Source organism: Argiope bruennichi, chromosome 10, assembly GCF_947563725.1.
Source record: "Argiope bruennichi chromosome 10, qqArgBrue1.1, whole genome shotgun sequence".
NCBI lineage: Eukaryota > Metazoa > Arthropoda > Arachnida > Araneae > Araneidae > Argiope > Argiope bruennichi.
Window position 1 is genome coordinate 119,952,294 of NC_079160.1, and position 27,925 is coordinate 119,980,218.

At 33.0% G+C, this 27,925-nt stretch overlaps 1 protein-coding gene across 1 annotated transcript in view; it reads left to right on the plus strand.

Annotated features, from left to right (window-relative positions):
• LOC129987761 (uncharacterized) overlaps positions 1–21,374 on the plus strand; it is a 185,002-nt gene extending 163,628 nt beyond the window's left edge. Inside the window, exons 5-8 of the mRNA XM_056095701.1 lie at positions 12,991–13,134; positions 14,186–14,316; positions 15,877–15,988; positions 21,124–21,374. Of these exons, the coding sequence (XP_055951676.1) occupies positions 12,991–13,134; positions 14,186–14,316; positions 15,877–15,988; positions 21,124–21,146 (410 nt within the window). The 3' untranslated portion in view covers positions 21,147–21,374. The remainder of the gene's footprint in view (positions 1–12,990; positions 13,135–14,185; positions 14,317–15,876; positions 15,989–21,123) is intronic.
• The last annotated feature ends 6,551 nt before the right edge of the window (positions 21,375–27,925 follow it).

Sequence of the window (27,925 nt, forward strand, 5' to 3'; positions counted from 1 at the left end):
TTTAAATTCTTAAATTCTAATAAAATCATTTAGAAATTAAGAGTGTAGAATTTTTTTTTATTTAGTTATACATAAAATCCTAAATTTCTTATTCTTCTATTATCGCTACTTCCGACTTTTTAAAAATCTTACTTTTCAGGAACCCTGGATATGAAATATGCATACTTTTTCATTCATTTGTAAAATGTCTTTCAAGGACTCCTCCTCTAGCACCCAGCGCATGGGGATGAGTTTAGGCTCATTTTACTACGTTGTAAAATGAGAGAATGTTTATTAATCTCCGTCAAAGTTGCTTCAGCTGTTCTGAACAAATATTTCTTGGAGCCAAAGGCAATTAAGTCCTAAAGGGTTTATTAAAGAAGATTTATTTCCACCATATTTTTAGTTGGATAAGTTAAGACTTGAGAATCAAATTTCGTGTCAAACGCTCTATCCTTTTAAATACATTTTGTGGGGAGTGGGAAGTTTATTGGTTCTTTAATTATATTTAAGTTCTAAAGAATAGGAGGATTAGGGATAATTATCATTATAAGGCTTTAATTGGAGGATTTGATTCCCTCATATTTTTGATTTAACAAGTTTAACTCATGAAAATCAAACTTCATGCCTTTTGTTTCATTTGTTATACCTATTCAAACCATTAACAAACACTCGACCCTTAACTTGTTGAGATGGTGTTCTTTTACCTCAAAATATTTTTAGTTTAGGTGTGAAGTTCATGCGAACTAAGATTCGTCAAAATGATTCCAGCTACTCGAAACTGTTATTGGAACCATTCACAGTATCAAACATTATCGGACCGTTGCCAGTGTAACTTTCATAATAAATTTAATTGGCAGTTTTTTTATTTGTTTCGGGTTTATAGAAATTTTTCAATTATATTCACAGCAACTGCGATATTGATATCATGCCGATCCTGTGACAGCGTGTGTGAAGCCTTTATTCAGTTATTGATCATTTAGAAATTTAAAAAATTGAAATCACTCTGAAATACACTTTTTTATGCATTTGCTGATCGTTTTTCGGGGCACATTGTCTACTAATCTGAAACAGTAAAATATATCGGCGTTTATTATTACCTGTTTGAAATATAAATATAAATTACAATCAGTATGTGCGATGTAACACCCACATGACAAACAGGACTGCTCGTGTCATCAAACAATCATCTATTTATTATCTTGTGTTGGAATGTGATACCATGGTCCTTTATTATCCTACACAATGGGAAATGTATTCCAAAATCAAATTGATGCTGAGTACTTGTTGTATGTCATGAGAATATAGATTGAAGGGAATTCCATCGATGAAATTCCCTTCTTTTTTTGTTATTTAAAAAGCATTTTTGAAAAATATTGACTGAAATTTCCTAAAGAACTGACTATGTTTTAGATTTTATTCGTTATCGAATACAATGACGATTAGTAAAAAAGAATAAATTACCTAAAAGCATCGGATACTTTTTGAACCTGAAAAACACAATTTTAAGAAACGAAATCTGGGCATTTCAATGCGAGATATGGATTGAAGTGGAAGTCACGCTCCAAAAATATTTCGCCAAACGTGAAAGAAGGATGGAGTTCAAGAGTAGTTCTGCTGGGAGAGGGGGGAGGAGGAAACTACTAAAAACAAAAACAAAAAACTCAAGTATATTGATTTGATTTTACGTAATCATTCGCTTTTGTCCTCAAAAATAAATTCCACATTTCACGAAGAAGTGGACTGAAAATCGTTTACTCCTTCTCCCTTCATAATAAATTCTAAAAACAGCTCATGAGCTAATGAAGACTCTTCTTGGTATAATTTAACCAACTATTGAATAACCACCAATGATTAAATTAAATAGCCTTGAAAAAATCGAGCTCTGGATTATTAATCAGGCTTAAAGAACATTTTTGGTTTTCGTCTGAGCATTCAATAGTCGCTTGAATTGAGCCTAAAATAGCATTAATACACAAGTAGCTAAAATAGCATAAATGCATCTCTTAAAGAATCTTTATTTATTCTTTAATTCACTGATTCATTGAATGAGCGATTTGTGTTTCTGTTAGTTAATGATGTATGTTATTGAATGTATACTGAGTGACTCTATTAGTTAATGAATCCATACTGTTATATGTGTAATATAGTATTGCAGTACATTATGATGTTTGCTGTACCATATATGAGGCGTTTATTTTGAAAATGGGGCAAGTTCCTTTTTTTCTTATTGCGAGATATTTAAAGGTTTGCATTTCAGTAAATTTAAAAATATTGGTAAGTATTAATAGATATAATTTTTGTATTTTGTGGTAAAAGATAATGCAAGTTTATAATCCAATAGTGTTTACAGTGCTGACTAAAAAAATACGAGTTTTATTATAACTAAATGGACTTGCCTCACTTTCAAAATGAATGAATCATTGTAAACGTTCATTTAATTGGAAAATATTTCAGTTACATCAGTCTGTATTTTAATAATAGAAACAAAATATTATCCAAAAATTTACAATTATTTATTCATTTGATAAAAAGTGAAACGAAACAAAGAATATTCTTGTAGAAAATATAAAATAACAAAAAACAATTCAGTTTTATTAAGAATTTCAATGAAATTATACATTTTCAGTTTATACGTAGGTATAATTAAATTGAATTTTATTCAGGATTTAACATTTTAAAATGTCCATGATGGACAGGAGTTATATATGGTAATAAATCCATCCCTCCCTTGCATTTTTCAGATGTAATAGACCTTCTTTTTTCATACATAAAGGATAATTTTATATTTCAGAAATCGTTTGGTCTTCCTCGTTGCGGTTTTCATACCGATAATATTAAATTCAGCATCTCGTTCTATCGAAGTTTTGTAGCATATTTTATATGGTGCATCCCTTGTACATCTGATTCAGCAGATGAGGCGTTTATTTTAAAAGTGGGCAAGTCCATTTTTGAAAGAAATGGAGATAATGGTAGTATAGATAAAACTTGTTAAGGTTTTTTTTATGTCTAAACAATTTAAAGTGAAAAAAAATTCAGATTCTAGTGTTTTGGAGCTGGCAGTTTTAGCTCTTAACAGTGTTGAAAATCTGTTTGTTTTGAAAGTGGTGCAAATCAATCATTGATTAAAATTATTTTTCACCGAATATATTACGGCAAAATTTAGCTCCGGTTGCTGTACGGTGAAGGAAATGTGGCCATTTGATATCATTTCTGAAATCTAGAGTGTTTCTATCTATCTATCTTTGATAATGAAAATCGATGGTTGTACAGTGTTTCATAAATAATAAAAAGTACATCTTAATTTTGTGTTTCGATAATAATACAGCATCATATGTGCATCTCTGATCAGATCTGCATCTAATTAGGCCCGCATCAGATATGCATCAAAATAGAACTGCATCCAGTAAGGCCCACCTCTAAATACATATCAGAATCAGGTCTACATCTTATTAGGCCCGCATCAGACATGCATCTAATTAGATCTGCATCAAATTTGAACCGCATGTAATTGCATCTAATTAGCTCCACATCAGATCTGCATCTAATTATATCCGAATCTAGAACGGCATCTAATTACACATGCAGAAATTCTGCATCTTATTAGGCCCGTATGAGGTCTGCATCTAGTATGATCCACATCAAATGAAGTCTTCATCAGGTGTGCATCATCAGACCTGCATCTAATTAGGCTGGCATCAGATCCGCATATAATAAGACCCGTCTCTAAATAAATCTGCATCTAATTAGATCTGAATCAGGTCTGCATCTAATAAGACCCGCATCAGACCTGAATCTAAATAGATCTGAATCTAATTAGGCCTGCAGCAAGTGTGCATCTTATTAGGCACGTATGAGGTCTGCATCTAATATGACCCATATCTAAGCAGGTGTGCATCTAATTAGGCTGGCATCAGATCCGTATATAATAAGACCCGTCTCTAAATAAATCTGCATCTAATTAGATCTGAATCAGGTCTGCATCTAATAAGACCCGCATCAGACCTGAATCTAAATAGATCTGAATCTAATTAGGCCTGCAGCAAGTGTGCATCTTATTAGGTACGTATGAGGTCTGCATCTAATATGACCCATATCTAAGCAGGTGTGCATCTAATTAGGCCCTCATCATACATGCATCTAATTAGGCCGGCATCAGATCCGCATATAATAAGGCCGTCTCTAAATAAATCTGCATCTAATTAGATCTGAATCAGGTCTGCATCAAATTAGCCCCGCATCAGACCGGCATCTAAATAGAACTGCATCTAATTAGGATTGCAGCAAGTCTGCACCTTATTAGGCCCATATGAGGCCTGCATCTAATACAAGCCATATCTAAGTAGGTCTGCATCAGCTGTGCGCCTAATTAGGCCCTCATCATACCTGCATCTAATTAGGCCGGCATGAGATCCGCATATAATAAGGCCCGTTTCTAAATAAATCTGCATCTGATTAGAACTGAATCAGGTCTGCATCTAATTAGATCTCAATCAGGTCAGCATCGAATTAGATATTAATCAGGTCTGCATCTAATAAGATCTGAATAAGTCTGCATCTAATTAGACCCGCATCAGACCTGCATCTAAATAGAACTGCATCTAATTAGGCCTACAGCAAGTCTGCATCTTATTATTCACGAATGAGGTCTGCATCTAATATAACCCATATCTAAATAGGTCTGCATCAGATGTGCGTCTAATTAGGCTCTCATCGTACCTGCATCCAATTAGGCCGGAATCAGATCCACATATAATAAGGCAAGTCCCTAAATAAATCTGCATCTAATTAGATCTGAATCAGGGCTGCATCTAATTCGATTTCAATCACGGCTGCAACAAATTAGACCCGCATCAGACCTGCATCTAATTATGCCTGCAGCAAGTCTGCGTCTTATTATGCCTGCAGCAAGTCTGCGTCTTATTAGGCACGTATGAGGTCTGCATCTAATATTACCCACATGTAAGGAGGTCTACATCATACCTGCATCTAATTAGGCCGGCATCAGATCCTCATATAATAAGGCCCGTCTCTAAATAAATCTGCATCTCATTAGATCTGAAACAGGTCTGTATTTAATTAGATATGAAACAGGTCTGCATCTAATTAGATCTGAAACAGGTCAGCATCTAATTAGATCTGAAACAGGTCAGCATCTAATTAGACCCGCATCAGACCTGCATCTAATTAGGCCTGCAGCAAGTCTGCATCTTATTAGGCACGATGAGGTCTGCACCTAATACAAGCCATATCTAAGTAGGTCTGCATCAGATGTGCGCCTAATTAGGCCTTCATCATACCTGCATCTAATTAGGACGGCATCAGTTCCGCATATCATAAGGCCCGTCTCTAAATAAATCTGCATCTAATTAGATCTGAATCACGGCTGCATCTAATTAGACCCGCATCACACCTGCATCTAATTAGGCTTATAGCAAGTCTGCATCATATTAGGCACGTATGAGGTCTGCATCTAATATTACCCATATCTAAGTAGCTCTACATCATACCTGCGTCTAATTAGGCCCTCATCATACCTGCATCTAATTAGGCCGGCATCAGATCCGCATATAATAAGGCCCGTCTCTAAATAAATCTGCATCTAATTAGATCTGAATCAGGGCTGCATCTAATTAGATATCAATCAGGTCTGCATCTAAATAGATATGAATCAGGTCTGCATCTAAATAGATATGAATCAGGTCTGCATCTAATTAGATATCAATCAGGTCTGCATCTAATTAGATATGAATCAGGTCGGTATCTAATTAGACCCGCATCAGACATGCATCTAATTAGGCCTGCAGCAAGTCTGCATCTTATTAGGCACGTATGAGGTCTGCATCTAATATTACCCATATCTAACTAGGTCTACATCAGATGTGCATCTAATTAGGCCCTCATCGTACCTGCATCTAATTAGGCCGGCATCAGATCCGCATATAATAAAACCCGTCCCTATATAAATCTGCATCTAATTAGATCTGAAACAAGTCTGCATCTAATTAGCCCCGCATCAGACCTGCATCTAATTAGGCCTGCAGAAAGTCTGCATCTTATTAGGCACGATGAGGTCTGCATCTAATATGACCCATATCTAAATAGGTCTGCATCAGGTTTGCGTCAGATTAGGCCCCTTATCATACCTGCATCTAATTAGTTCGGCATCAGATTCGCATATAATAAGGACTGTCTCTACATAAATCTGCATCTAATTAGATCTGAATCACGGCTGCATCTAATTAGATTTCAATCAGGGCTGCATCTAATTAGACCCGCATCAGACCTGCATCTAATTAGGCCTGCAGCAAGTCTGGTCTCCATCTAATATTGCCCATATCTAAGTAGGTCGACATCATACCTGCATCTAATTAGACCCTCATCATACATGCATCTAATTAGGCCGGCATCAGATCCTCATATAATAAGGTGCGTCTCTAAATAAATCTGCATCTAATTAGATGTGAATCAGGGCTGCATCTAATTAGATTTCAATCACGGCTGCAACGAATTAGACCCGCATCAGACCTGCATCTAATTATGCCTGCAGCAAGTCTGGTCTCCATCTAATATTACCCATATCTAAGTAGGTAGACATCATACCTGCATCTAATTAGACCCTCACCATACATGCATCTAATTAGGCCGGCGTCAGATCCTCATATAATAAGGTGCGTCTCTAAATAAATCTGCATCTAATTAGATGTGAATCAGGGCTGCATCTAATTAGATTTCAATCAGGGCTGCATCTAATTAGACCCGCATCAGACCTGCATCTAATTAGGCCTGCAGCAAGTCTGGTCTCCATCTAATATTACCCATATCTAAGTAGGTCGACATCATACCTGCATCTAATTAGACCCTCATCATACATGCATCTAATTAGGCCGGCGTCAGATCCTCATATAATAAGGTGCGTCTCTAAATAAATCTGCATCTAATTAGATGTGAATCAGGGCTGCATCTAATTAGATTTCAATCACGGCTGCAACGAATTAGACCCGCATCAGACCTGCATCTAATTATGCCTGCAGCAAGTCTGCATCTTATTAGGCATGTATGAGGTCTGCATCTAATATTACCCATATCTAACTAGTTCTACATCAGGTGTGCGTCTAATTAGGCAATCATCGTACCTGCATCTAATTAGGCTGGCATCAGATCCGCATATAATAAGGCCCGTCCCTAAATAAATCTGCATCTAATTAGATCTGAATCAGGTCTGCATCTAATTAGATCCGAATCAGGTCTGCATCTAATTAGATCCGAATCAGGTCTGCATCTAATTAGATCTGAAACAGGTCTGCATCTAATTAACCCCGCATCAGACCTGCATCTAAATAGAACTGCATCTAAATAGATCTGCCTATAATTAGGCCTGCAGCAAGTCTGCATCTTATTAGGCACGATGAGGTCTGCATCTAATATCACCCATATCTAAGTAGGTCTGCATCAGGTGTGCGTTTAATTAGGCCCTCAGCATACCTGCATCTAATTAGGTCGGCATCAGATCCGCATATAATAAGGCCCGTCTCTAAATAAATCTGCATCTAATTAGATCTGAATCAGGTTTGCATCTAATTAAATTTATATCAGGGCTGCATCTAATTAGAACCGCATCAGACCTGCATCTAAATAGATCTGCCTATAATTAGGCCTGCAGCAAGTCTGCATCTTATTAGGCCCGTATGAGGTCTGCATCTAATACAAGCCATATCTAAGTAGGTCTGCATCAGATGTGCGCCTAATTAGGCCATCATCATAATTGCATCTAATTAGGCCGGCATCAGATCTGCATATAATAAGGGCCGTCTCTAAATAAATCTGCATCTAATTAGATCTGAATCAGGGCTGCATCTAATTAGACCCGCATCAGACCTGCATCTAATTAGGCCTGCAGCAAGTCTGGTCTGCATCTAATATTACCCATATCTAAGTAGGTCGACATCATACCTGCATCTAATTAGACCGTCATCATACATGCATCTAATTAGGCCGACATCAGATCCTCATATAAGGCGCGTCTCTAAATAAATCTGCATCTAATTAGATCTGAATCAGGTCTGCATCTAATTAGATCTGAATCAGGTCTGCATCTAATTAACCCCGCATCAGACCTGTATCTAAATAGAACTGCATCTAAATAGATCTGCAACTAATTAGGCCTGCAGCAAGTCTGCATCTTATTAGGCACGTATGAGGTCTGCATCTAATATGACCCATATCTAAGTAGGTCTGGATCAGGTGTGCGTCTAATTAGGCCCTCATCATACCTGCATCTAATTACACCGGCATCAGATCCGCATATAATAATCTATTTAGATGCAGTTCTAATTAGGCCTGATTCAGATCTAAATAGAACTGCATCTATTTAGATCTGAATCAGGTCTGTATATTATTAGATCTGCATCTAATTAGAACTGCATGTAACTACATCTGTTCAGATCTTCATCTAATTAGGCCTACATCAGACCTGCATCTAAGTAGAACTGCATGTAATATGATCTGATTTCATCTGCATCTAATTAGGCGAGCATCAGATCTATCATATTATTAGATCCACATTTAAATAGAACTGCATCTAATTAGGCTTGGATCTAGTCTGCATCTAATTAGGCTCTCATCAGATCTACATCTAATTAGATCCATATCTACATCTGCGCCATGTTTGCGTCTAATTAGATCGGAATCATGTCTGCATCTAATGAGGCCAGCATCTGTCCTGCATCTAATTAAGCGTGCATGATTTCCGCATGTAAATAACATTGCATCTTACTAGGCCCGCATCTAAATAGATCTGCATCTTATTAGACCCGCATCAGAACGACATCTAATTCATCGGCATCTATTTAGAGATGTGTATAACTAGATATATTCAAATCTGCATCTAATAAGGCCCACATTAGATCTGCATCTAATTTTATCCGCATCTAAATAGAACAGCATCTAATTAGGCCTGCATCAAGTCCGCAACTAATTAAGCCTGCATCAGATCTGCATCTATTTAGATCCATATGAGCCCTTTATTTTGAAAGTAGGGCAAGTCCATTTTTGAAAAATATTCAGATATTGATACTTATAGATAAAACTTGTTATGAGCTATTTATGCGTTAACGATTTAAAGTAAAAAAAAATCGGATTCTAGTATTTTGGAGATGGAAGTTTTAGCTCTTAAAAGTATTGAAAATTTTTTTATTTTGAAAGTGGTGCAAGTCCATCTTAGATTGAAATTATTTTGAATATATTACGGCAAAGTTTAGCTTCGGTTCCTGTATGGGGAAGCAAATGTGACCATTTGATACCATTTCTGAAATCTAGGGTTTTTCTATCTATTTTTCTTTGATAATGAAAATCGGTGGTTGTACAGTGTTTCATAAATAATAAAAAGTATATCTTAATTTTGTGTTTCGATAATAATATGTTTACTTCCAACACCCATTGTTCAGTCCAGTGACAATGAAATAAATATCATTGATCATAAATTTTTGTTGTCGTGATTTTGGAGTGGTAGTATTGGCAATCCGGAAAACCAGTTTCTTTTATATTTCCCAGGATTATTATAAAAGAATGGAAATTGTCGAAAATATAATAAATGTTTAATGCATGAAATGAAACGCGGATATTTATTTTCAACCAAACCTTTGGAGAATGCGATTTTAAAAGGAAATAAAAATACCGATGAAGAAACCGTAAATTGTTTAACTAAACTCCGAAACGGCTCGACCGATTTTTATGAAATGTTTTATGTGCATTTGGTAGGTATGAGAATAGGTCGTAAAGTATATTTCATAACGCTAGGTAATTAGGTGTCCGTATCCCGTCATTCCACATTCAATGTACGCTGATGAGATCAATGTTTGCTTGAAATCATCGCCACTGTGGAATAATGTTGGAAAACGTCCAGTTAAAAATGAACATGCGCATCCAAATGCTACAAGATCCATCTGCTGACACATTCTCGGACCAGTTGTTAGATATCGGCGCTTGCAAAGTTGTTGTCTATGAAAATACTGGATGCATAAAATTGCCCACCAATTTCTGCACTGTCTTTGATTCGCAAAATGTTCTCATTGACCGCATATTTCCCGATGTACGCACACAATATATGAATCATGCGTGGCTGGCGGAAAGAGCCATTTTGGCAGCAAAAAAATGTGGACGTCGACGATTTAAACTTCAAGATACAACAGTCGTTGCCAGGGTACTTGGTATCATAAATTTACGATGCTAATGAAGTTGTAAATTACCCAACAGAGTTTTTGAACTAACTGGATTTGCCAGGCATGTCACCACACCTTCTATGACTGAAAGTTGAATCTCCGGTTATTTTACTTCGGAATTTGAACCCACAACAGCTGTGCAATGGCACGCGATTGGTCATTAAAGAATTGATGAAAAACGTTATCGAAGCCACCATTTTGAATGGCAAATTCCTAGCCGAAAATGTTTTGCTGCCACGAATTTCAATGATTCTCACAGACATTCCAATTGAATTCAAACGCGTTTAATTTCTTATTAGATTGGCATTCGCAATGACAGTCAATAAGTCGCAATGCCAAAAGATGTCTGTTTACGGATTAGATTTGGGCACACCAGGTTTTTCACACGGACAATTATACGTGGCATGTTCTTGCATGGGCAAACCATCGAGCATATTTGTATTGGCTAAAGACGGACTAACAAAAAAATATCGTACACTCAATTGCTCTTCGAAATGAATATTGATTTTCTTTATTTCATTTTTATACTTTAGGAACAAAAAATATATTACTTTTTTCACTTTACGTTTAACTTTTAAGAGATCAAACAATGTATATGTTCGTTACGTTAATGAAATACATTGTATTGAGAAAATGAATGGTTGGTGTTTTTCTGTTTTTATCGGCGATCATCGTCTACGGCTCTCCATTCCTCTTTCTGCCGTAGATCCCCTCTCTAGACACTTACAATACATTCGTTATTTTTTAATTAATAACCAAAATATTCACAAGAAATAATTTATATGGCAGAACAACGTTTGCCGGGTCAGCTAGTATTATTAATATTATTATTATCGAATATAATATTATCGATAATGATATTATTATTATTGAAACACAAAATTAAGATATACTTTTTATTATTTATGAAACACTGTACAACCACCGATTTTCATTATCAAAGATAGATGGATAGAAACACCCTAGATTTCAGACATGATATCAAATGGCCACATTTGCTTCGCCTTGCTGCAACCGGAACAAAATTTTGCAGTAATATATTCCGTCAAAAATTATTTCAATTTAAGATGGACTTGCACCACTTTCAAAATAAACAGATTTTTAATACTGTTAAGGGCTAAAACTGCCATCTCCAAAATACTAGACACTGATTATTATTTTTTTTTTTTTTTTTTTACTTTAAACTGTTTTCTCATAAAAAAGATCATAACAAGTTTAATCTATAACTACCATTATCCCCATTTTTTTCAAAAATGGACTTGCCCCATTTTCAAAATAAACGGCTTATATAATGATGTATGTTGTATTGTTTAGTAGGAATATGACAGTCACAAATGATCTTTTGGTTGACAATTAAGGTTTTTAATTAACTAAATCTACACATAATTCTAATAAACAGTGTGTTCGTAATTAAAATTTCACTTTGAGACTGCTTACGGACTTTAAAAAGAAAATGTCTAGACCAAAAGTTATCGAATTTGTATAATCTTTATAACGTAAATCGTGAAATTGAATATGCTGAAGAAATAATAATAATAAAATATTTTCTAGCTTGGGTAAAAAGCTATGTATACAGTATTTAGGTTTAAAGATGGTGGCAAATGAATTATGCATTTAAAAAACATTTTAATAAATTTTTCCATATTGCAACACAATAAAGACAAAATAAGATTCCATCACGTGAGTAAAAATTCCGTCACGTGAGTCCTCAAAAGAAGCGCACAAACGAATAATTATCATTAGTTCGTAGAAAAAATATGCGGGGTTGATATACTTTTCTTTTGTGTTGTTAGCAATAACACAAAAACGTTTCATAAATGTGGACTGCCTACTTAAGCTATCACAATTCACACAACACTATTAAAAACGCTGCCAAAGCAAGAATAAGTGTGTGTGTGTGTGTGTGTGTGTGTGTGTGTGTGTGTGTGTGTGTGTGTGTGTGTGTGTGTGTGTGTGTGTGTGTGTGTGTGTGTGTGTGTGTGTGTGTGTGTGTGTGTGTGTGTGTGTGTGTGTGTGTGTGTGTGTGTGTGTGTGTGTGTGAATACTCCGATGATTTCAAAACTTTTAATCGTCTGAATTTTTTTAAAGCGTTTTGGAAATTTTCAGATTTGGGGGAGGGGGATGTTTCTATTTATATTTGAATTGCTTCGAATATAAATAACTAAATTTTATTGATATAAAAATAATGAAATTGTGGCTTTTCAGCTTTGGAATAATTGGATTTATTGAGAAAAATTTTAAAAGTTCAAACTTCTTTCACTGGTTTTATTATTCTTCTAAATAAGGCGTTCTGCAATTTTTTAAATTCGGAAAGAAAGCTAATATCAAAAAAACTTCAAAGTGATAGATATCAGTAAGAATAATCTGTTATTTATTTTTTCGATAAGGTGAAACTTATGCAATTTAATTGTGGATAAGACCTTTAAAAAAACTTCGTTTTAAAACGTGTTCATTGGCTATATTGTTCTCTGGTACCTTACTTAAACTACAAATGATTATTCTGATAGAATTCATAATATCCAGGAATTATGCTTAGATTTACTAAATCTGGTGAAACAAAAAAAATGAATGTGAATGATTTAATAATGCAAAAATTTCCATGCGAATACAAGTGATATCCTTTTTTTCCCTTCCAAATCAAACAGACTGCGATCCCGAGTTCTATGGCAGAAACTGTTCGTTTTACTGTGTACTACCACCTGTTTATTTTTGTGTTAAAAATTAAAGAGAGTCTCTGAATTTGACGTTATTAGGTAATTCGATAACGGAATGTTTGTTTCTTCCATTGCAGAGCTGAAAGCAGCTTTCTCTATGCTGGACAAGAACAAGGACGGGCGCGTGAATGAAACGGAGATCAAATGCATGTTGGAGAAACTCGGAATCGTCCTCACGGACACTATGGTTGGCAAACTCATCGACCAGGCGAGCAAGAGAGGTAAGATGACGGTTCTTGCAAAATAGCTTTTACTCCAATGGATATATTTCCAGAAACTTCGATTTAAAAACACTATAACTCAACAACCTCGGATTAAAAACAAGGGAACAACCTTGGATTAAAAACAAGTTATGCAAAAACAAGATTCTAAAATAAATTATACTCGCATACAAGAACTCAACCTTTTCCCTATATCTGTTCTTTACACCATATGATTCCAGAGCAATTTAACTGTATCTCATTTTTCCAACACTGCGCATGATTCTTTGAATAGAAACTTTAGGAGTCCAAAGACTGGGAACACTCAACCATTGGTTATAACCACTGCTCGATTTAATTAGCCTGAATTTTTCTTCTTGCATGCGAGACTCAGCAAATAACCGTTGACCTTGCTCTGACTTGACAAGAATCTAAGTTTCTTCTGCAATCGTACACGAAAGGCTGGATAGTTTTAAAAGGGAAGTTCCATAACTGCGAAGGCATTCTTTGTGAAACTAAATATAAATGTTCTGTCCAATTATAAAGTATAAATAAGATCTTACTGTTTAATATTTCTATGTGATTCTTGGCTTTCTTCCCGTTAACAAATTATGCGCTGAATTTTGAAACACTCTGCGTACTATAGTGAAATGTTTTTGTTTCTACACCCGCTTTTACCTTCTTAACCACTTGTGGTGGGAAAAATGTCACTTACGCCGATATGCTTCTATCACTGAATTGCCAAAGACATGTTAAAGACGCAGCTGGGAATTTTCACAGAGGCAAAAATGATGTTAACGACGCGTCTGCTGATATTGTTTGCTGGAACACATTTTACAGAAATCGAAAAGTAATTCATTTTGATGATATAAATCTTTATCCGATTTCTATAAAGAATCAGATATTTTGTGTAGTCTCGCTGAGAGTTACAATAGGCTGTTTTGGGTAGAGTACCTGTGAATTTCTTCCACCACAAGTGGTTAAAAATCAGTATAAATCCTGCAAAAAATAAAAGCATTATTTACATTTCAATCTTTAGCACTGGAAATATTTATTATCGTATGGTTTTCAGGTGACCGCTTGCTGAATGAAGAGGAGTTCCTCTCTTGGATGGCCCACCAAAGTGTCCAGGAAGACGTGATGGCCGATCTCATGGCAGCCTTCAGAGTCTTCGACAAGGACAGGAATGGGTATATCACGCGGGTGAGCTATGTTTTCCTCACGATTTCGGAATATATCATTCAGAAAAACTATGCCGGTTTTACTTAAAATTAGATTCACGGGGTTGTCTTATAAACTCAAAAGACAGGTCAGGCATATAGAAATAAATCAATTTTACAACGGAACACAAGGTCGCAAACACTGAGGGCGACCACCACATAGGATGTCTGCCTATGTATTATGTAAAAGAAAAGAAATCACTAGGTGAAGTGCACAACACAGATTGAATAGAAAGCGACTTTGCAACATCGCAAATGCCAAATTATTTTAACACTTACTACGAGTATCCAAGTATTTGTTGCTCATGTTGCGTTCAATGTTATTATATCTTCCATGGTGTGTACTATTTATATTGTTGCTATTTATTGTAAGTTATTCTTCCTTTCAATATATGTTGTACACTTTATTTGGTGTATCTTTCCTTTTACGTTTTCCATTGGCAAATAGCCAATGCAGTAGTTTGGCTTAGTTCTATTGATTTCTAATTTCGTAACAACACGAGTCTCAAATTAAAATTTTAAATTGTAATTAAATGGAAAAGAGGATATCTGAACTAGTGCTTTCAGTCCAATCTTTCATGCCACACTGAAGGGTAGTCACTTGACCTTTGATGCTAGTGATAACATATATCAGTCCTTGATGCATGATTCGATCTTTAAATGAAATCGGCTACATTCCTCTCCATCGGCTAAAACCCTCTGATACTAAAACCTTAAAAATAGATATATGTTAGCAGTATCTATTAATATATTATATTATTTAGCATTTTTAATTAGTAATCGTCAATGATTATGACACTGAGGGGGCGATCTATACCAAACATGGTTGTTAGAAATCCCAACTGTTCTCTATAAGTACAAGATCATCTTTCTGCTTTTACATATTTTCTAGTTTCAAGCCAAATTTTCGAACCACTGGCATTTGACATGTAACACCGGAATTAACTTATGTCAGTCTCAAATGCACAATCGATCTTTAGTGAAATTGATTTCAAATTATCTCCTCTGGTCTTAAAATCAGACCAACATACCAGCATAGGCCTTACCTTCCAATAATAAAATATTTGTCCTTAAAGAAATAATAATTTAATCAGTAAAATAATTAAAGTATTATTTATTAGTAATGGTCAATGATTATGAGGCACAGAGTGCTATCTATTTTAAATATGGCAACTCGAAATCCCAGGTATTGTCTGCAGCTAGAGTGGTGATTATGGGCACTGTACTGCTTTGAACAAACCGTTTCTTTAGAGTCAGGATGTAGAAGAGAAAGATTAGATCCCTAGAGTCAGGATTAAGAGAAAGGTTGATCAGTGACGTAGCTCAGTAGGACTTGTGATAATTCTCGGTCAGGTTAATCCTGTAGAAGCTGCAGATTTCAGTGGTGTCAGAATGACTACGTCTCCATATAATTGTTATTTGCAGCTGCAATATCGTCTTTCTGTTTTTATATATTTTCTACTTTCATATCAATCTCCAATTCAGATGCTTTAATGGAATGTTGTTTCCGTCACATTTGACTTTTATTATTCGATTATTATAGGATGAACTCCGGACGGCCATGGAAATGATTGGTGAGCCCATGTCAGAAGAACAGCTCGATCTGATGATACGGGCCACAGACACCGATAACGATGGCAGGATCAACTACGAAGGTGCGCTTTTATAATCTGTATCGTGGACATGGAGTCACTAATGAAACTCGATAACACTAATTGACAGCTCAAATAAGAAACTATGAACAAATAATTTACAAAAAATTTATTGAAGTTTTTTGAGCTATTGAACTATTAGTATTGCATAATTATTGAACTATTCAATATTCTGATGTATTCTGATGATGATTAGGTGTGTGCGAAAAGTGGGGTTAGACCGGTGAAAAGATCATAGTTAAAATAAAAAATAGAATTAAAATAGCTATCAAAGGGCTGGTTGTTCAAAAAAAAAATCTTTCATATGCGTGTGTACTAGATGCAAAAGAAGCTAAAGACAGCCAAAGAAAAAAACGGACCAAATAATAAAGCAGCAAGTATAAAAAAGAAAAAGTGGAGAAGGTCTGAATGGCTCCAGCCGAAGAGCCTACATAATATTCCACAGTAACAGTATCATTGAAAAATAATTAGTAAATAATAAAATTTACCAAAAATAGCTAGTTTAAAATTTTAAAAGAGGAAAATAAGAAAAAGAAAAGAAAAAAGAAAAATATAAATAAATAAAAAAATAAGTAAATAAATGAAAAAATAAATAAACAGAAACTATTCATTAAAGAAAAAACAAATATATTTCATATTTATTCTTTCTGTTTTGAAATATATTTGATTTGTTGAAAATGCTTATAATTAATATTAATTACCAAAGGCCTTTCTTTAAACTTTAATGCATTATTTTAATTGTCATTTTAATTATTATCTTACTCATGTTGAAATCACTTCTAAAAGTAAAAATTGCTAACTGTTCCAGTTTTTTCATTATGTACAAAAAAAATATATCCTGTTCTGAAACATTTGATTAAGTTGAGTATAAAATACTTATGATTTTTTCGAGAAATATTTGTTAATTTTTAATGTCTTATCATGACAACTTCATGGCAACTTTAAATTATTGCTTCAGAGGTCTCATATGAAGTTTTTGATCCACACACAAAACTAAATCATGTTAAGACTTCAATCAGACATGTGGGAGAAGAACTAAACAAGTCATAGCCCGATTCTGATTTAATCGGCTATGGGCATTTTGTCATTCACTTCTCAGCATCAGGGATTAATATAATAAATACCTCATAACTTTAAAACGATCTTCATGACTGTAATCCTTATAAAGACATGCTTAAAGTCGTAAAAATCTCACCACATTCAAGGCTTACATGAAGCTGTCCTTTAAACAGCTGTCCCAAACACGGGTTCCGAAGAAAAAAGAGAAACGCCCAAAGACCTTAATCTTCTTACTGGAGCTCCTAACGTCATTTTCGAGACTGGTATTGAATCAATCTCGAATCTAAATGCCATTAATGATAATTATCCGAGACATCAACTTAGCTGTGAGAAGAATTTGCGAAAGCTCTTAGCTCTGCGTCTATTCGAAAAGACGAATTATAGTGAGGATTACTTAGTTTGTGAACAGATGGTTTTGACTATAGGATTTTTTTCTTTAATTTTTAATTTTTGTCTTGGATGATGTGTCTGTAAACACTCGGTATTCTTTCAGAATGAAAGTGGAGAGTCTAAAAAGATTATATCACATTTATTGGGGTTCTAAATGCTTATAGAAAGAAAAATCTCAAAGGATTTTCGAATATCAGACAAGTATGATATATTTCTTTCAAAACACAATGATAATTCATTTGACGGGATCGATAAAAGCGTAAATTCTTTCTTCAAACAACAATGGAGTATGCAATTGGTGAGTGCGCAAACATAATAAATGATAAATAATCGTCAATGACTCAGCAAGGATAATTGATGCTGGTATCGTTTCTCCCTCCCCCTCTCTCTTGGGTGTACGTATTCGAGTATACTCAAATATAAGAAAATAGTAATACTGCAACAGTGGCAAAGTGTTACCGAGATCCGTATTTTCTCTCACTTTGTATATACGCAATCTGAGTAAATTCAAACACAAGAATATGTATAAGAAAAGACAAGTACTTTTTTTTTCTTTTCGAAGAAATGCACTTTTGGCAGCCATAAGTACAATGAAGTAAAAAAAAAAATGAATAAAATTCATCAATGGCGCAAGAGGGGGCTAAGTATCACCGAAATTTTCTCCCTTCTCGGATGAATGAAATTCCTGTAAATTCAACACAAGAATATATATAAGAAATGGCAAGTATTTTTTTTCTTATGTCGAGTGTACGCAATTCGAGCAAGCATTACACAAGAAAATAATGAGTGAGCAGGTATTACACTACTAATGAGTGATACTCATTAGTAGCGCAGCGATGCTGTTGCCGCCATCTCCTCAGGTGTATGCAATTTCTGTAAATACAAACACAAGAATATACATAAGAAATGACAAGTATTTATTTTTTATCATCTCGGGTGTATGCAATTCGGGTAGACATTACTCAAAAAATATGAGTGATACTCATTAGTAGAGTACCGATGCTGTTGCCGGCATCTCCTCAGGTGTGTGCAATTCCTGTAATTTCAAATACAAGTATATATAGGAAACGGCAAATACTAATGTTTTCTCTTGTCGATTGTGTGCAATCCGAACATGCATTATACAAGAAAATATAAAAAATGAGTAATACTCATCAGTAGTGTAGCGAGGCTGTCGTCGGCATCTCCTCGGATGTATGCAATTCCTGTAAATCCAAACACAAGAATATATATAAGAAATGGTGAATATTTATCTTTTCTCTTCTCGATTATGTTCATTTCGGGTAGGCATTATACACGAAAATACAAGAAGTGGTAAATGTTCATTGGCGGCATAACAAGGGTAAATATGGTCAGTATGTGATATTTTTTCTCTACTCGGATGCATGACATTCCTGTAAAAGTAAACACAAGAATGTATACAAAAATATTAAATACTTATTTTATCTCCTCTGAGTTCACGCTATTCAGACAGGCCCAGACACAAGACAAAACAAGAAATGAGAAATACTCCTTATTCAGTGGCGTAGCGAGGCTAAGTATCCCCTGGATGTTAAATTTTCTCTCTCCTCTGATATATGAAATTCTTATAAGCTCGAACACAGCTATATATGAGAAATGACCCGTACGTGCCGTTGGCGTAATTATCATAAAATGTATCTTGGTATCAATTTTTTTTATTATTATTATTATTCCTAAGATAGTAAACATATCTAGAGTTATGGATCGAAATATATCTAGAATGAAATAAAATACTATTATTTTGTTTTTTTTACAATGGCATCGAGGTAATCTATACCCTCTTTTTACCCTCTCTGTCGTGATTCTACAGATAATTGTCTAATTTTCTGGTAATCCAAGAGTACTAATTGTGACTAAGAATGCTTAGAAGTATGACAAGATAATAATATAATTTTGTAAGATGACATGCGTTTTCTAATTGATATCATTTGTTAATTATAATAACTCGTTTAGAAGCTAAACAACTGTTCAAAGTATTTATAAACTAATTAAAGTCCAAACGAAATTTTTTCTCTTGTAGATTACCAAGTTGCCGGTTTCTTAATATTGGCTACTTGCAAAAACTTGATTGTATTAATTTGGCTATTTTTTTAATAATGTACATGTTCGTTCACGAAAACTGGCTTAGAAATATTTCATATTGCCTTTGAATGGATGGATTTTAGAACAAATTTATTTTAATAGTAGGCAAACAAAAATTTGTTTTATTTTGCTAATTTACATAAACATCTTGTTTAGAAACAACTCGGACACTATTTAGAAAAGAATTTCGTAATTTGAACTGTAATCAGATAGCGGCCGGCGATACTTTGATAAGGCGACAAAGATACTTTTGATTTCTTTCAAAACAGAAAAAAAAGCGTCTTTTATGTATTAAAAAACAACCGACAGCACAGACATTTATCGAATGGAAAAATGTTAAGATTGATACTTCTTCTACCATCATACTTATGGTAGATCGTCTAATACACTAAAAGGTTGAAATGCGAATATCTGTTCGCAAATCCCAAATACCACCATCTAATTTAAAGGAATAAAGAGTTGAACTTCAATGAACATTTCATTATATCCCTCAATATTTAGAATTTATACCCTGAAAATACCTGCGACAAAATGTGACGAAGAGGATTAACACAATTACAGCAAAACAGAAAGTTCCTAATATTTTAGTTTCTAACGTAAGTAAGAGTGTAAATGATTTTCTAAGTGTAAACGATAAGCTAAAATACTCTAGTCTTTGGCATAAGAAAAAAACTGAATGATCAGAATGCTGCAACAACATAGGAGGATGCCACAAAAGGTTAATAACTTGTTAATTTAGCCTCATTTTTTAAAACGTTTTTAACTTAGTATGATGTAATGATTTATTTTAGTAATTTTGTAAAAGTTCCAGTGCTTTTATTTATTTAATATTTGCAATTACATGGCATTTATGTGTGTACACAATATTATTTAAACAGATGTTTTATATTTAGCAATATAGTAATAACTAAGTGATCATAATGAAATAGATATGATAAATTATCCTTCACAATGTATATATATATTATCGTAATTTATTTGACAAAAGGCTAATAATATATTTTTAATCAACCTGTTTGCAACTCCTCACTGCTAACAAATTTATTTATCGATAATCTGCCTTTACATATTCTGGTCGTTTCAGAAGTCCTGGACACATTGCAAAAGTATGTAACGCTGAAACTAGAGTGGTATTACTAATTTACAATAGAACTACAAAATAAATCTTGATGCGAAATTTCTTGATTGTTGTCCTTATGTACAAACTTATTTCATTTCCCGCCATGAATTTTCCAGCATCCGTTGATTTAGAAATAGAATAACAGCTGTCATACGTTGCTCTAAAACTACAAATTGGTACAAAATGGCTAAACTTTCATATAACCCCACACGAAGAAATCGTATTCTATAAGTACTAAGTGATATTTTCTCATACAATCCACATAAAGCTACAACTAGCGCCATCTATTGGAGTTTAGGGAATAACAATGTCATAAAAGAACGACCTTAACAATACGCGGTATTTAAAAAAATGCAACTGTTTTTCTTATTGTTTTTCATACAATTTTACGATGTGCCTAGATCGTTTTTAAGTCATATATTGTTGTGACTCAAATTTTTACATGATATTTTCTTTTTTGTTTCAGAATTCGTTCGTATGCTGCTCTAATCAGCTCGGAAGACATTTCTCATTTTTACTTGTTACATTTTGAATGTCATCATGCATATTGACAGTCCCGTAGATGTGTTCCTTGAGTGTTCTTATTTGTGAGTCAGTCGGTTGTGGACAGTGTTTTATGTATTATACTTTAATGTCTCGCTTATTAATACATGTGTATATACTAAAATGAGAATATGTTTTTGTTTCAGTAAACTACATTAAAAAAATTATCGTAGAGTGCTTCCTTTTATATGTTTTAGAAGCAGAATAGCTGGAATATTTTTACTCATTTCAAGTCAAAAATTTTGTACATACTGCATCTGACTACAGAAATAGTATCACAGAGTTTTTGTACTCGTGTATAACAAGGCCTACTTTCGAATTCACAAAACCGCTTTCATATACTCCAAAATTATCAAAAACATGAAAAATTTACTGAAGAATAACAACAGCAAGAAAAATAATTATGAAACATTATGCAGATAAGATGACATATTATGCAGATAATTTTATTAAAATGTTTTCAAAAGTTGTTTTTTAATAGATTTTTTTTTCTAAAGTATTCTAAAATGTGAAAGAAGAACTGTAAAAAGATTTTTATGCCTCCATGATTGCTTAATAGACTGCAGTTAAAATGCAATCCATAATTTAAGCAAAATTCGCAAAAATTTCAAATTTTAAAAAAATGTTGCTTTGGTGCATTTTCTCAATAATAGTCAAAATAATTTAAATTTACTTACAAATCAAGCAGAGTTACAGTTACAGGATTACAATTACAATTCCCTAAGCTAGGCATGTCAAATTCGAAAGTTAAAATAAGTGATTGTATTGGAAAAATTGAGTTCAGGCGAAAATATCGAATATTTTTTATTCGATATTCTCAATTTCTGAATAATTTTCTTTATTAAAATCATTTTAATTTTGTTTTTACGTTCATTCTAGGAAGTTCATTTTCATATTTTATATTTTAGCATTTTAATAGTATTTTGTATGCCTTAAATGCTATTTTCCCAATTTCTGAATTTTGGTAAAACCTTCTTAAAAAAAAAATATTAAAATTTGATGCCAATTTTTTAATCTAAATACAATTTCGTATTTTCTCTATACATTCACCAAATCTTAAACAACAGAATAAATTTTATGTTCCTTTGAAAAGACTTTACAACTGTTTTAATACTTTACAATGTAGAAAAAATTGTAAATTTCATATTATTTAACACTCGGGTTTCAGTATTTAAAGACTGAATAGAGATACAGCTTATTTCTTGGTTCAGAAACTTATGTAATATATTTCTTGAGCTAAGTTTCAAAATTTTGAAAGTTCGTTTGACAAAATATCTTAACAGGGTTTTTGCTTTGATCTCTTTCTAGCCCAAAAAAAGGGGGTTCTTATTTCTTTCAATTTTCAAAACAGTTTGACTTTTAACGATATATTTTTGTTTTATAGATATGTTTCCAGTACATTTTATACAAAAATAGAAACATTTTATACCATTTTTCAATAAATTCAATCTGAATGTAATCACATATCTTAAAATCTTATGTATAATCCGATTTTTATTGGACAGGTTATTAGCAGTAAAATCCAGGAAAAGCGATTACCGCGATGAAACATATTGACGGCCTTTTGGTCAATGTTATCTGCGAGATAATGAAACCGTAAAATAGTGGCCAGCTTTTCCACCACATAATCGAAAGACAACCGCACCTCGTAACGTAACTTCACAGCGAACGGGAGATATACTTGCAGTATTTAACTGCTAACAATGTAATTTGCGCACGTTTTAGCAAGATTAACAATCCAGTCAAATTTTGCATTAAGCTAAATGGAGTTAATAAAAAAAGCTCTAATTTATGTGATGATGGCAAAATGTTTTACGGAAAGGTAGATTTATTATAAAAGGAATTTTAAAAAAAAATATTTACCACGTTGCAGTCAATATTTTATTCTTGAATATATATTTTTTTTCTCTGCCACCAGCTTGCCACTTAAAGGAAAATGTTGTCCGCAGTATTATTACAGTCATAATTGATTCGAGGGGAAAGGCATAGATTCTACACGTTATTTCCCTTTGTAACTGATAACAATATCTAACGACAGTGGAATTTGGCTAATTTAAAAGTTTTTAATTCGAATTTACCGGTTGTTCTAATCTTTTCAACGGTTCTTTGAATTTATTGTTAACATTATGTTAAATATTGTCTACAATTCAAATTTATTTTAGTTCGAAATCAGATCTAAACGGTATAAAATATTCTTATTTCTAAAATTGTTTTCGTTGGTTAAACACTCTTAATATAGTTTTTATCATCAGTGATCGAAAGTGAATAATTACTTAAAGCATTTTACTCTCCTCGTGGTTTTACTTCCGCCGAATGCTTTCAATTAAGAAAGTCTCTATATTTTAAATTTCAATATGAAATCGGTAAATGCACTATTTATGTCGAAATTTTATTATAACATTATTTCATTTATAGAGGTGATTGAAATACTAGTGAATTACTTATTTGTTAAAATTGGCAAGTTTTAATTACAAATATTATGACTTTATTTATTTGAATTCATTCAAGATTGTTATAAATTTTGTATTATTTATTAAAATCGTTGAATAATAAATCTTTTCTGTCATTTTTAGTTTTGTCTTACTATACTCATTTTCAGACCCAGTTTTATTTCATTTGATATTTTTTTCTGGTAAATAGAATCTTTATTGTGTTCCTGCTTATTTGCTTCTAATCCGCAAAGTGTAATTGTGCCTTTAAATATAGAGAAATTTTGTTTAATTCTATATACAAATTTCGAAATACTTTCAAATGTGACTGATAAATTCTAAATATTTTTTTTTAAAACATCAATAATTACACATGGAATATCAGGAAAGGGGAAAAAACGAAACCAAACGCTTTCATTTAAAGATTGACGAAAAACATCGCACAATGAAAAAAAAAAAAAAAAAGGAGGAAGCTTTAAGTCAATCGCCTGAAAATGGAAAACTCAAATGTAATTTTTTCCGACGAAATTAAGGTGAGAACTAACTGTATCGCAGCAATTACAAAGCATTTGATGATCGCCACTGCACAAACTTTTGATAAAAATTACCCTCCCAAAATAAGATATTTTTTGGATGATAATTATTCTTTATATGTTACCAACGAATTTACCTAAATTCTTTTAAGATAATGATAATGATTTTTAAATGATAATATTAGACTATTTAATGAAAATGACTATCTTCAAAATCAGTATAAAAATGCTTTTTGCTCCTAAAGGAAAAGAAAAAAATGTATTTGTCTTTTAACAATTACACTGTATACACTTACGTATTAACAAGCTTAACCAAACATAATATAAGGGGAAATGGTAAAATAGTTTTCAGTAATATATTCATTAATTTGTATTTTAAGCATCAATAATTCATTAACACATTTAATAATATATCTGCAGTTAGATATACACAAGCTGTAAATGTATATTTATTACCAACCGCTTTTGGCAACCAGCTGGTTCGCTTGGAATATTAATTGCATTTAACTTCAATTAAATCTCTTAAACACAACTTCATGCTGACGGTTCACTCGACAAACATTTTTAACCATTAAATTGTGAAAGATATTAAAACCATGGTATTTAAATAACCGGACATATTAGTTTTTATTCTGAACATTTCTACTAGAATAAAGTTCTATAAAAACGTAAACCATTAAACATGTAACAGTCTGGGAAATTTATCTTCTAATTGTTATTGTTCGTGGAACTGAAATTTCACTTTCTTATTCCAAATGTAAACTTTGTATATGTTACGGCCAAAGCCCGAAATACGGCCAGTTCGCGAATTGGCCGGCCAATTCGCGAACTGGCCAAGAGGTTTGGCCAAAGTCCGAAATACTTGCAATTAATGTTGTATTTTCTACTTTGGCTGGCCATTTCGCGAAGTTACCGGGGATCCTTGGCCAAAGCCCGATGTGGTAATCTATACTTATAAATAAAGCTCAATGTATGTTTGTGCTCGCGCGCGTGTGTGTGTGTCTGTGTTGGCGCTCTACAGTCCAAACCGTTTGACAAACAATTATCGAATTTGGCATATATATACCTTGGAGTTCGAAAATGTGCACCGTGGAGCGATTTTTTAAAATTTTTAATTAGAATTTTAATTAAAAATTAAGCGCCGTTTCGGCGTTTTGTCGCTAAAACCAGAAAATATTACAGCACAAAATCGATTTTTGCATCAAATTAAAACTCTTTTTTAATTAAAGCTTAAAGTTTAATTAATAAATTATGCTTAGATTAAATTATGCTAAAATTTAATCTGCACGAGCAAGTCAAATTAAAAAAAAATAGCTTTTATCAACGTGTTGCCATCACATTAATAGAAGTTTAAATTAAAAAATAAATCAACTATTATTGCAAATTTAATAAACAAAATTGTAATTTTCTGCAGGTGTCTGTATAAAATAAAAAAAAAATGAAATAAGATATTTTCTGAAAAGTAAAAGGAGGAAAAGTTTACTATGAGCTTTGACAATACCTATATTATTAATTCTATAAAACAATTTAATTTAAGGCAAACATAGTTTAATATACTTAGGATAATCATTCTAATCAGCTACCACCAGCTAATTTGGGGCATACATTTGCTAACAAAAGGGTCTAAATTAACTAAATAATTATATTTAATATAACTTTAGTCAATAAATGCTCCGATGAATCAGGAATTTTAAATTTTTACATAGGTCCTCTACCCTTTGAATCATATTTAACAAAATATTCTTGAGACACCAATATTTTTAATAAAAATTGTTGAACTCCAAACCAACTAAATCAATCACTAAAACTGACTGATTTATGAAATTTCAATATCACTCTTCTATAAAAACTGGCGATTTTAGACCACTTCACCGACTGTCTCAATGAAGATACGCTAATCCTCTCCAGGGTTTCTAGACAGTGATTGGCCTGTGAGTATAAAAATGTTGATAGTTCTAAAACTGATGCATAAAAACTTCATAAATGGGTCAGATTTCACTGCTGAACGACTCTGATTTCAATTTTCATATTTAAAAAAAAGACATGGTTAGCTTTAATATAAAAAGCTTTTATATTGATTGCAGTTTAACATTTCCACTTTAGTTTAAAGTAGAAATTTTATGGATACTGACAGAACATTAGGGAAAGTAGTACAATGAAACAGAACTCTTTAAGGCCTACATAAAAGTACGACTGAATCATATAACTACCAAAATATGAAGCTCAAAAATATTTTGCAGAAAAAGCTACTAAGAGAGCAATTTACATTAATTGAAAATTTTAGCGATCATTAATACTGGTGAACCGGCTGGTCGCCAAAGACGACTAGTGGTAAATAAATATAATGACATTCATGTATAAAATATAAATAAGGACATGCTGTAGGTGAAATTCGACAGATGGCGCCAACAAAGAAATGTCTTTAAATGATATTAATAACAGAACTATTTGTTTTAATTAGCCCGTATTTTTGTTATTTGCCTTTGCAAAAAATTTCATATTTTTTGAAGCGACATTTCGGGAGACAATGTGATGTGGGATCTTTAACATTAGGTCTACGGAGCAGAAAAAGAGTAAGGATCACCCTTAAAGGAAGTTGGCAAATTGAGTACTCAATTTGTCTTTGTATTCATACACGATACGCAAGGCCTTTGCTCAAGATATAATTCTTCCATTTTGAAGGGCACAAATATAATCTTCACGCTATCACGTTGTTAAAGTATATACGTTCACTGAATAATTTCTATTATGGCTTTAATATGAGAACAGAATAACATGAGATCATATTTTTATATATTACAAGCTTATTTTTAACTCAGAGGTGTCACTTATATGTGAACTCGTTTCTGAAACAATTGTACTTTAAAAAAAAAAAAAACAGTACACAGAATTACTCATTTTTAAATACTTCATTTTTAACAGGGTGTAAAACAATGTACTCTTGATTCCTTTCTTTCTACTTTGGCCGATCGTCCCCAGCCATTTCGCGAATTGGCCGGCCAAAGCCCGAAATCAAGAAAAGATCGGACATTGGCCGGTAAGTTTACAGCAACGTTGGCCAGATCGCGAATTGGCCGGCCAATTCGCGATCTGGCCGATTTCGGGCTTTGGCCGTAACATATATAATGACAACTTTTGTTAAGAATATTGTTTGTCCTTAATTTTTAACAACGGAGGAATTTTATTTTAAATGTTTTGAATTTTATTGCAATAATGAAAAATATTGTTTTAAATATTGCATAATAATATATTATTTAATTTCAAAGAAAAAACTGCAATGCAATTAAATTCATATCATTTAAAGATTATTTTTTACTTTTAAAATGGCATAAAAATCATTTTTGATCAGTAATATTTTCAGAAAATATTACGTATAAAAAACGGAAATATCTCACATGATTTTTAATTTGACAAATTAAAATTTCAACAAAAAATCGCTTTTAGATGCTCATTTCCACCTCCAAAGTATATTTATACCAAATTTGGTTATTCTAGACCAAACGATTTGACTTGCAATGTATGCATTATATGTATGCATTCTCATGAATTAGTAGAGACGAGAGACGGAAACTCGACGAACAAATGACAATTAGAATACGTATAGAAATCATCGCATATATCGTAGAAAAGTGTCCCATTATTGTGCCACATCTAGACGATCATCTAGTGTCATTTTGTGATAAAACCGGCCTTCAGCATCTGATCAAAGTGTGATTAATACCTTTGATTTTCTACGACAGAAACTATAAACAACTTGATAAAG